Here is an 11,072-nt window from a genome sequence, read left to right on the forward strand (position 1 = left end):
CCCCCCAGTGTCCCCTTGTAAGAGACCAAAGTGTTAAGAACAGTTGCCCCGAGGCTTGCTGGCATGCGTTTATCGGATAAGACCGGGCAGCAGACCGCTCTCTTTGATAGGAGCCAGGGCAAACTGCCCCTTGGCTTGGCTAGCGGGCGAGGGACCCCGAGCGAACGGCGAGGCAGCAGGCCACTCTGGCCCATCGGGCACCCCCAAAACGGGACGCCAGCCGGCATCGGCCGCGTCGCCTGCCCCCCAGCACCAGGTTAGGCGTGCGTGTGTCGGCTACGGGCCGTTGCCCTGGGTAGCCAAACCGAACCCAGAGGGCAAGCGCCGTCTCCAACAGCAGGTAAGAGGCGGCACGCCGAAACCGGAGGGTGGGCATCCACCGCCAAAGCCGGAGGGCCCGCAGGAGCCGGTGGCCCCTGGCGCTGACCGTCCTGCGCTCAGCTCCGCGCGCTCGCCCCGTTTCCTCTGAGGCGGCCGCCTTGCCAGCGCGCCCCTCCTTCGGCGCCCCGCCACTGGCTGCCGGGCCCCCCGCGCCCCTGCGCTCCCCCGTGGGGTCCCTGCAGACCTCCCCCGACCCGGCCACCAGGCTGGGACTTAACACCCCCAGTGCCCCCCAGTGCCTCCCAGTACCCCTGTTACCCCCAGTGTCCCTCAATGCCCCCAGTAACCCCCAGTGTCCCTCATTACCCCCAGTGACCCCCAGTGTCCCCATTACCACCAGTGCCCCCAGGTGCCCCCCAGTACCCCTGTTACCCCTAGTATCCCCCAATGCCCCCCAGTACCTCCCAGTGTCCCCCATTACCACCAGTGCCCCCCAGCACCTCCCAGTACCCCTGTTACCCCCAGTAGCCCCCAATGCCCCCCAGTGACCCCCAGTGTCCCCCATTACCCCCAGTGCCTCCCAGTTGCCCCCAGTACCCCCAGTAATCCCCAGTACCCCCAGTACCCCTATTACCCTCAGTTTCTTCAGTACCCTCCAGCACCCACCATTACCCCCAGTATCCCCAGTGCTCCCAGTATCCCCGCCCAGTACCCCCAGTGCCCTCAATTACCCACAGTGTCCCCCATTACCCCCAGTGCTCCCATTACCCCCAGTATCCCTGCCAGTACCCCCCAGTCTCCCTGCCAGTACCCCCCAGTCCTCCCCGCGGCCTCCAGCCGCCAGGGGGCGCCGCCGCCGCTCCGCCCCGCCAAGATGGCGGCGCCCAGGGCTGCCCGTGTGTTGCGGGTGAGGGACACTGGGTACGGGGGGGACTGGGGGCGACCGGGGACACCGGGAATGGGGGACACCGGGTACGGGGGACACCGCGTACGGCGGATACCGGGAATGGGGGATACCGGGTACGGGGGATACCGGGTACGGGGGACACCGGGTACGGGGGACACCGGGTATGGGGGACACCGGGCATGGGGGACACCAGGGCCACCGGGCATGGGGGATACCGGGCATGGGGGGCACCGGGTATGGGGGACACCAGGGCCACCGGGCATGGGGGATACCGGGTATGGGGGTCACCGGGCATGGGGTCACCAGGGCCAGTGGATATAGGGGGCACCTGGTACGGGGGGGCATGGGGACATTGGGTATAGGGGACAGCAGGCACCGGGGTCACCGGTCGCAGGAGGCTGCAGGGACATCATGGGGGGGGGCTCCAGCAATGGTGGCTGCGCTCTGGGGCAGGGGGTCACGGGGCGGGGGGGGCTCCAGGCACGGGGTACCCTGGGGACACTGGGCGCTGGAGGCAGCGGGGACCGGGCAGGGCCAGCCCCGGGGTCCCCGGCTGCTGCGGGTGCCCGCTGTCCCTCACCCCTGTCCCTCAGCAGGCAGCGCCCCGCATCCGCCCCGTCCCTGCTGCCACCCGGCACCTCCACACCACCCCCGCCTGCCTCAAGGTGAGCCCCGGCGGTGCCCCCTTCCCGCCTCGCCCGCCGGGTCCCCCCACCTCTGATGCCACCGTCCCCACAGACGCGGGCGGCACGGGTGCGCGTGGGCAAAGGGGACAAGCCGGTGACCTACGAGAAGGCGCACGCCCCCCACTACATCGCCCACCGCAAGGGCTGGCTCTCCCTGCACACCGGTGGGTCACCCCGCAGCCCCCCGGGGCCGGCGGGCACCCTGACGTGGGGCCGGGGCCGTGTGGGGCACGGGGCACCCCTGGGGATCCCAGGGACCGGCCATAGGGTGTTGTGGGGACAGGGACACGTGGGGCACATGGGCATCGTGGGGACAAGGCCACGCGGGGCATGAGGGCACTGGGGTCAGGGCATAGCGCACGGTGGGGACGGGGATATGTGGACACCTGGGGACAGGGACGCGTGGGGCACACAGGCATGGTGGGGACGGGACACATGGGCATGGTGGGGACGGGGACACGTGGGGCAGATGGACTTGGTGGGGACAGGGACACGTGGGGCAGATGGACGTGGTGGGGACAGGGACGCATGGGGCGGGCACACCGTCACGCGTGGCCAGCGTCCCTTGGCACGGCGCGGTGGTGCCGGCGCCGACCCTCTCTGTGCCCGCAGGGAACCTGGCCGGGGAGCCGGGCGCGGCGGAGCGGGCGGTGGAGGACGCCTTCCTGCGCCGCTTCCTTTACGGCACCTTCCCCGGCATCCTGGCGGATGAGGCGGTGCTGAAGCGCCGCGCCAACCTGCTGGTGGTCTGCGCCGTGCTGGCGCGGGGCCTGGCGCCCGCCAAGCTCTACTTCCTGGTGGGCTACGCCGAGACCCTCCTCGCCCACTTCTACAAGTGCCCCGTGCGCCTGGAGCTGCAGACGGTGCCCGCCAAGGTGGTCTACAAGTATCTCTAGTGCCCGGGGGGGGAATAAAGCGGGGTTTGTGCCCACCCTGTCCCTCCTGTGGGTCTTGGAGGGTTTGGGGGGCACCGCGGCGCCGTGGGGTCCTGGCCCCGAATGGCCCCGTCCCTCTGTGCCCCGTCCCTGCCGTGCCCCTGTGCCCCCCGGGGCCTTGTCCCCCCCATGCCCACGTGCCCCACGTATCCCTGTCCCCACAGTGCCCGTGCGCCTCGGGCCCGTGATGCCCGTGTCCCTCACGTGTCCCTGTCCCCGCCACGTCCATGTGCCCCACGTGGCCCTGTCCCCACAGTGTCCTTTGGCTTGGCCCCACGGTGTCCTCGTGCCCGCTGTGGCCCTGCCCTGCGTGCCCCATCCCAGTGATCCCCATGTACCCCACAGTGCCCTGCTACCCCACGCGTCCCTGTCCCCACGCTGTCTCTGTGCCCCACACGGCCCTGTCATGCCCGTGTCCCCGCAGCGCCCGGTGCCTTGTCCTCACCGTCCCCTTGTGCCCCATATGTCCCCATCGCCCTGGTGCCCGCGTGCCCCACGCGTCCTGTCCCCATGTCCCCGTCCCCACGCAGCCCCCGGGACGCTTCAGAGCCAAGATACAGTTTCTATGTAAGGTGCCCCAGCACCCCTCGCCCGTCCCAGTTAAACCCAGTCCCGAATCTGAGAAAACCAGTTTAATTGTGACAGCAGTAGAAAAAGCAGTGGCAGGGGAGGCAACGAGGGGCAGCAGGGCTCAGCCCTGCCCTGGGACTGTGGCCTTGGCCTTGGCCTTGGCCTCGGCCTCGAAGCAGGGGTTGCTGAGGGCCAGCCCTGCACCCTGCTCCGCACTGGCCGCTGTGTCCCTCGCCAGCATCCGCGGGCTGGGTCCTGCGGGGCAACAGGGGACAGTGCCAGGCTGTCACCGTCCTCCCAGGGGGGACATCGGGGACAGGGCGCCGTCCCCAAGGCGGGACAGGGGGGTCTTGCCCACGTAGCTGAGGAGGGCGGGGTGGAAGAGGAGGCCATGCGCCCGCCCCGCCAGGGTGGTGATGAGGTTGAGGCGGAAGAAGATCCGGGCCTTGGCGAAGGCCAGCACCGCGATGGCGGGCAGGTTGGTCACGGCCACCCCGGCCACCACCTGCGCCCGGGACGGGGTTGGTGACAGCCGGGTTGCCCCGTGCCTCCGGTCCCCGTCCTGTGCCCTCCTTGCTGCCCATGCTGACGGTGGCCTCGGTGGCTCGTTCCACCCGGCCAGGCTTGGTGCCGTGGGCGAAGGCGAAGGCGCAGGCGAGGTGGGACAGGAGCTCCACCAAGACGCCTACGGCCTGCGGGGACAGGCTGTCACCCAGGGGCACCCATGGGTACTCCTCCGGCCTGGCACGACAGGTTGCCTGTGGCCGGGCAACCCATCCCATTCTTGCGCACCCTGCCTGTCCCATGTCCCCGTGGAACCCCATGTTTCCCAGGTCCTTCTGCCACCTCCTGTACCCCCAGAGCCCCTCCACGTGCCACCCCACGTGCCCCCGCTCCCTGTGCCACCCCACGTGCCCCACGCCCCGACGAGGTCGATGAGGGCCACGGCGTTGGAGGGGACGTGCCAGCGGGCCACGCTGCGAGCTGCCTTCGCCCCTTCCCCTGCGTCCGCGCCTTCGCCGGCGGCCCCCTCGCCTGCCACGCCGGCGGTGGGTGGGGGGTTTGTGGGGGCAGCCGGGGGGACCCGCTGGGCTGGCGCCGCCCGCTCGGTCCCTGGCAGCTGCCTCGCTCTGCCTGCGCTGCCCTCGCACCTGCTGCCCGTCGGCGCTTCGTTAGCTGGGGCTTAATTTCCTGCCCGCTCCCTCTGGGAGCAGAGGGCTCTGGGGAGGGGGTTCTTCCTGGGCTGCTGCTGGCTCCTGGGAGCAGAGAGGCGTGCTCCCCTGAATCGTCCCACCCTGCCTTCAGGCACCCGGAGGTGAAAAATCCCCCCTGAGGTGAGTGACCGGGGTGATGGGAGTGAATTAAAATCGCCACTTGCCTCAATGACCTCCCCAAAAATGTTTTTGCAGGGTGGGAGGGCTTTGGGGTTCCTCTGAGGGCATTTGGGGTGTGCTGGGGGGTGAGTGCCGGAGCGGGATGCGAGACCCCCGTGTCCCCCCAGCGCTGCTGGGGTGGTGTTAAGGGCAGAGGCTCGTTTCTCCTGGGCCCGAAGGGGGTCGTGGTCCCGAATCCACGGGACAGGCTGGGGGCTGTGGGACGGCGGGAGCTTTCGGAGGAGCCCTGGGTGCCGGCGCACTCCTGCCCCGAGCCGAGCGGGTCGGTCAGCGACCGTGGGTGGTGGTACGGTGGTGAGAGGGGCGATTCCTCCGTCCCACCCCGAGCGGGCCCGCCTGGCGTTAAATATCCCCTAAAGCCATTAGGAGCCCTCCTGGATAAAACGGAGCCGGCGATGACCAGGCAAAGCCACGAGCTGGTTTCCATGGGGCTTTTTTTGCCGCTGCTGGTGTCTGCAGCACCCCTTACTGTCCAGAGCTGCCGGGGGGATCTGTTGGGCCGGAACGGCTGTGGGTTTCGGGGAAATCCTTGCTCAGAAGCGCGGTCAGGGGCCGGGGAGCGTGGCAGCGGCGAGGAGAGGGCCACCAGTCACCCTGGCTGCCTCGGCGAGCTCGGGGGCACGAACGTACCCGCTGGCGTCTCTGGGGGCTGTGTGCTTATACGTGTTTGTTTGTAGGTGGCGAGTGTTTGTTTGTAGGTGGCGAGTGTTTGTTTGTAGGTGGCGAGTGTTTGTTTGTAGGTGGCGAGTGTTTGGAGAGGAAAAAGGTCAGCCCAGCACCATGAAAACCTGCGAGTTTTCCCGCAGCGCTTTAAAGCAAGCTGCCCTCCGTGCTGGTCCTGGTCTGTGCCAGGGTGGGAGCCTTTGTTCAGTGCTTTTCTTCCTCTTAGCTTTAGTTTTGGCCTAGAAAGTGGTACAAATCTCTTTTTTTTTTTGTTGGTTTTTTTTGGTTTTTTGTTTCCCCCCCGGGCCGGAGCGCATCCACCTCGCCCCGCAGCCCGCCACGGCTCGTTTCGCTCCCGCAAGCGGCTGCGTGCGCCCCGGGGAGCGCGTCGGTGCTCTTGTCAGGACGCGTTCGGTCCCGCTCCCGGGGACGGCCGCGGTAAAGGGGATGGCGTAACCGTGCCGTGGCGGCCAGGCCGCGGCTCGCGCGGGGAGCCGGCAGGCGTTCGGAAGCAGATTGCTGCGGTTAAGGCAGCCCTGCGTTTCCGAGCCCTGGGAGCGAGGAGCCCGGGGAAGCGGCGCCTGAGCCACCGCGCTGCTGGACAGAGAGGTTGGTTTGTGCTCCTGCCGCCTTCGGGGTGCTGTCGAACAGAGGCCGCTGCTGGGAAACGCGTCCGGGTAAAACGGGGAACGCTGGGCCGGAGCCGTGGCCGTGGGGCAGCCGGTGCGGCACAGATGGCCCCGGCCTCGGCTGCTGCTCCTGCCCAGGTGGCCGTGTGCGCGCCTTCACGCTTGTGCCGGTGTGGGTTCTGGCTTCCCTTCCCTTTCCCTTGCAGGCTGTCCCCAGCCGCAGGTGACCCCCTCCTTCCAGCGTCTGTCTGTCCGTCCATCCCCGGCCTGGGGGTGAGTCCTTGGGGACCGCTTTTGTGCTCCCCCCCTCCTCTGTCGTTAAGCTCTTGGCAGCGTTAAACAACCGTTAGCCCCAAGGGAGGCCGGTGCTTTGCCCGGCTTGCAGCAAATGTTGTTTTGCCCTGGGAAGTTTCCATCGGCTTTGATTCACTCCCCGAACAGGGGCTTAGCGCTCCGCAGCAGCCTGGTGCCCGTGTCTGTGCCAGGGGAGGGAGAAACCCCCCGGGAGGTTACTGATGCTGGAATTCAAACCGCCCGGGGCCACGCAGAAGACCGTAAGTCGAGCGGGAAGAGGTCGCTGGTTTGCTCTGTCCGGCGCGGGGGAGAGCCCAGGCTCTGCCCGGCAGCGCCCGCAGAGAGGAGAGGCAAAGGACACGAAGTGAAGCACCAGGCTGAACACAAGGAAATATGTTACTGGGAAGGTGATGAAACGCTGGCGGTGCTCTTCCAGGCAGCTGCCGGAGGCTCCGGTAGCGGAGACGTTCGGAACTGGCACAGGACGGGGGCGTGTGTGAACAGCACGGCCCTCGGCACCCCTGCCCTCACCCCTGCCCGCGCAGGCAGGCAGAGCCGCTGGCGTTCCCCATCCCTCCGGCTTTCCCACCGGGACAGGCGGCAGAGGCTGCCCGGCTCCGCTGCGGGCGAGAGGAGCACGCCGGGACACGGAGAGCCCTTAGCACGTGGATTAAGGCAGGCTGGCCGGGGGGGAAGCCAGCAGCAGCAGCAAGAGACTCCTGACTCGCTCCCCGCTGGTTTCCAGCGGCTTTTCCCTCGCCACAGCCGAGCGGGAAGCAGGGGAGCTGCGGGAGCGAGCCCCGGGCAGAGGACGGGAGCGAAGGGGGACGCGCAGCCTCCGCTACGCAGGGCGGTTGCTATCGAGCCCGGCCCGGCCGCGGGAATAAACCCAGGCTCAAAGCTGGGACTTCATTCCCCGTCCCCCCAGCCCTGACCGAGCCGAGGGGATGGCCCAGCCCTCGCTGCCGGCAAGCGGCCTCGCTGCTCTCCACGTTCTCCTACGCTAACACGGAGCCTAAAGCCAGGCTTAAGCCCAGGCTGGGGGCTCTGCAGAGTTAAGTGCCTCAGCGCTGCAGGAGCGCAGGGCGCTGCCTCCGCTGCGGTAGGGCTGGGGGGCTCCGGCCGCGCCCGCGCAAGCGGGGACAGGGCCCCTCTCCCGCCCCGGCCGGCCGAGCATCGCCGCCGGCGGCTCGGGATTAACGGCGTCCTGGGGAAGGGCCCACCGGCAAGGACAGCGCCAAAGCCTCGGGAGCTGCCGCCCAGGCGAGGCAGAAGCTGGAGCGAGAGCTGAGGCAGTAGGTACTCGGGACCTCCCAGCAGCCCCCAGTAAGCACCCGGTAGGCAGCAGGTAGCTCCCAGTCACTCCCAGTAGGCACCCAGGACCTCCCAGCAGTTAGCTCCCAGTAGGCGGCAGCAGCAAGCTCCCAGTCAATACCCAGTAAGCTCCCAGTAGCCAGCAGGTAGCTCCCAGTAGGCATGCAGGACTCCCAGTAGGCAGCAGCAAGCTCCCAGTCCCTCCCAGTAGCTCCTAGCGGCCCCATGGGGGTTTAAGAGGCCCCGGGCGGGCCCTGCCCGGTGGGTGCAGCTGGGGGTCGTGGCTTCGTTAGCACCCGGCCCCCGGGGTGCTCGGGGTGCCCCCACCCGCCCCCCGCCGGGAGAGCCCCCCTGGCCAGCGGAGGGATGCGGGATGGAGGGATGGGGGATGTGGGATGGAGCATGGGGGATGGAGGGATGGGGGACGCGGGATGGAGGGACGTGGGATGGGGGATGCGGGGTGCTGAGCCCTGGCACAGCTCGGTGCCAGCCCTGCCCGTCCCTCGCCCTTTGCTGGGGACGGAGGGGGGTGGGGGCTCTGCCTTCCCGGGGGCCCGGATCCCTCTGCCGCCATCTCCCCTCCGGGCGCCGTCCCCAGGCGCCTCCCGCTCGCTTCCCGAGGCAGCGGCCGGCACACGCTGCTCTTTCATAATGAAATAATTTATTTTCTAACAGTTGAACAATACAGAAGTATCCATATACACAGCAAAGGTCTTCTAAAACACGTAGTTTCTAAAAATGCGTGTGCTAACTGTAATAAAAAGCACCATTGATGGCCTTGACACAGGGCTCTGAATGGCGCCGTGGTATTTACAGCAGGAACCGAACGGCTGGAACCAGAACGCGGATTCGCCCTTCTGCCGCTCCCCGGCCCTCGACTGCCCAAAACAAAGCCGATGCCGGAGTGGGTTCACTTCTCGGGAAGCAAAAAGAAGAAATGAGAAGGAAAAAAAAAAAAAAAAGGAAAAGCACAAATAAAATGTGTTGAAATAAAAAAACCCACACCGCCCAGATGGTTCTGGCTTGCAGGTTTCGGGCAGCTCGCGTGCCGCTACGCCGGATCAAGGAAAAGGATGAAAGAAACCTGGCGGCTTTCGGCTCGCCACGGCAGAGCGAGGCCGTGACGCTTCCCGGGGAGCAGGCGCGGAGCTCGGCTACGGCAGCCTTCCCCCGGCACGGCACCGCGTCCGGGCCCGAAACCTGCGGCGAAGGACGGCAGGCGGTGCCCCGGCCCGTTGCCACGCGGGGGACGCGTCGGGGAGCGAGGCGCCGGGGCGGCGAGCGGCTCCGGAGGGTTCCGGATAGAGCCCTGTTCCCGGCGGCTTCCCGTTCTCCGTCTGGATGTGGGTCCTGCCGCTCGCCCCGGGGAGGGCGGTTGGGGATCTGCCTTCCGCAAGGAAAAAGAAAAAAAACCAACCCAAAGCAGCGTGTTTGTGACTCACGCCCGTCTGTGCAACGATCCGTTGTAAACGCGGGGTGCGCGAGCGGCTCCTCGCACCCCCTTTTTTTAATCACAATCTACAAAAATGTCCTTCCTGCAGCTTATTTCTTAGGAATGCTGGTGGATCAGTGAATTCCAGGAAAAGGCTGGCACAGCCGCCGGGTGCCTCGGCCAACGAAGGGGGACCCGGAGAGACCGAAAGCCGCCGGAGACGGTCCCGGCCGCTCGCCAGGAACCAGCTGCTGGATTTCCAGCCTCGTTCCAGGTTAGTGCATCGTTTCGGAGGGTTCCCGTTTCTCTTCGCCCTCAGGCTGGAGAGGAGCACATCCCAACAGTGCAAAGGTCCGACAATTATTCGTTTGGGACAGAAAGAAAAAGGGGGGGGGGGAGCAACCCCCACGCGGCGTTTCACCAACACAAGTAACTCAAAAAGGCACAACACTGAAAAAAAGAATAATTTACGTCGAGTCGAAACCTTAAGACTCGCTCTATCTAAATGACAACCAAAAATCAAGCGTTTTCTACCTCCTGCTGAACCCCAGCGGTGCCTTCCCGACGCCTGGCGTCACCCTTCCCTGCTCAAAGACCCGCGGCTCCGTTGGGATTCCCGAGGCGGCTTCTGGAAGAGGGCGAGGGAGGGCTCTCGGCAAACGCCTACCGGAGCCACCGGCCTCAGTGTGCTGATATTCCACTTTCTTTTTCTCTGTGCTTTTCATCTTTTTTGCCTTTTTTTCCCCCCTTTTTGAAAGCGTAGGGGTTTTGAGCTCGTGCGCCCAGCGCTGGCTGCCGGGGCTGGGGCGTACCGATGCTGAGGGCGTCCCAGGCGAGGGTCAGTGCAAATCTGCCGGACGTCGGAAAATCCCGGCTGCTTTAAAAAAAAAAAAAATCCCTGGTGGTTTTGATTTTCTCTCTTTTAAAACCTAGCACGCACAAAAAGAGCTGAGATTTGGAGATTTTTAGCAATCTGCTGGCCCCGTCTCCCATCCTCTTGCTTCTCAAAGACTTCAAAGGATCCGAAAATAGCTTAAAGATGTTAAAAAAAAAAAACAAACAAAAAAAAGAAATTAAAAAAAAACAAATTGAGTTTTATATTGTTCATTCACTCGCACTTTGTGGAGCGTCTCGGTGGCTTTTGGCATTTTAGAAACGGTGTTTCTTGAAGGGATTTGTACGGCCCGCGGGCGCGTGGGGACGGCCGGTTTTGTCTCCCACCGCTAGGAAAGCCCTTGGAGAGCGAAGCGGCTCCTCGCCGGGCACCGACGGGGACCAAGCAAGAGGTGGGAAAGACCTTTGACCGGCTCGAGGGGAAAAGAAACGCCTCCGTTAGCAGACCTCTACGTATCAAAGTTTCCAGGACATCTATAAAAGCAGAAAGTCGTAAGAATGTTATCTCCAGTACATAGAAAAATGAATAAATACTATCTATAGCTCGCGTGTTTTCTGTACATTTCCGTGTGCTCCCGGGTCGGGACCCCCGCCGTCGGGGCGGTGGGAAGGGCTCTGGCCCTTTCTTGGCGTGTTCGGGTTCGTCTCCCTAAGGCGGCGACCAAAATCCTTCGCGAGCCCGTTTGAGTGCCCAAAAAGATCCCCGCCGGCCGGAGAAGTTCCTCGGACGTGCCGGTGAAGATCCGCGGCATCCCCTCGGGCGCCGACGGCCGGAGGCTGCCCCGCTCCCCCTCGCCGTCGGGTTATTGCTAAACTGTTGCGCAACGGATTTGAACGGGGCCGGGCATCGCTTCTGGAAAACAAATGAGGCATCATCTTTGTTTTTTTGTGCTAAAGGGATGGAGATAATCTTTGTTCATTCTCCGAGGTAGAAAAAATTTGTCCCAGAGACAAGAAGCGTGAAAAAAAAATTCCAGGAGCGCTCGCCTAGAACAGCGATGTGCAGCCGCGACGCAGGAGGTGGGACATCGCA

At 65.3% G+C, this 11,072-nt stretch overlaps 1 protein-coding gene across 7 annotated transcripts; it reads left to right on the forward strand.

Annotated features, from left to right (window-relative positions):
* Positions 1 to 1,181: 1,181 nt before the first annotated feature.
* Positions 1,182 to 8,694, forward strand: LOC309601631 (small ribosomal subunit protein uS3m-like). 7 transcript variants are annotated; one of them, XM_082334775.1, is made up of 5 exons: positions 1,182 to 1,228; positions 1,825 to 1,893; positions 1,967 to 2,078; positions 2,527 to 2,789; positions 8,530 to 8,694. In XM_082334775.1, exons 1-5 carry the CDS (start codon positions 1,196 to 1,198, stop codon positions 8,689 to 8,691), a joined length of 639 nt encoding a protein of 212 aa, XP_082190901.1. In that variant the 5' UTR covers positions 1,182 to 1,195; the 3' UTR covers positions 8,692 to 8,694. The 7 variants fall into 7 exon arrangements, with proteins under 7 accessions (XP_082190901.1, XP_082190906.1, XP_082190900.1 ...); XM_082334774.1 differs by having other exon boundaries at positions 1,184 to 1,228; positions 1,822 to 1,893; XM_082334776.1 differs by having other exon boundaries at positions 1,184 to 1,228; positions 1,822 to 1,893; positions 8,533 to 8,694.
* The last annotated feature ends 2,378 nt before the right edge of the window (positions 8,695 to 11,072 follow it).

Source organism: Platalea leucorodia, assembly GCF_965183815.1.
Source record: "Platalea leucorodia genome assembly, chromosome: W".
NCBI lineage: Eukaryota > Metazoa > Chordata > Aves > Pelecaniformes > Threskiornithidae > Platalea > Platalea leucorodia.

Coding starts and splice junctions, on each gene's coding strand:
- LOC309601631 (XM_082334774.1), top strand. CDS start 1,196: ATGGCGGCGCCCAGGGCTGCCCGTGTGTTGCGG. Junction 2,079..2,526: donor CTGGCTCTCCCTGCACACCG/GTGGGTCACCCC, acceptor CTGTGCCCGCAG/GGAACCTGGCCGGGGAGCCG. Junction 2,790..8,529: donor TGCAGACGGTGCCCGCCAAG/GTGGTCTACAAG, acceptor TGGTATTTACAG/CAGGAACCGAACGGCTGGAA.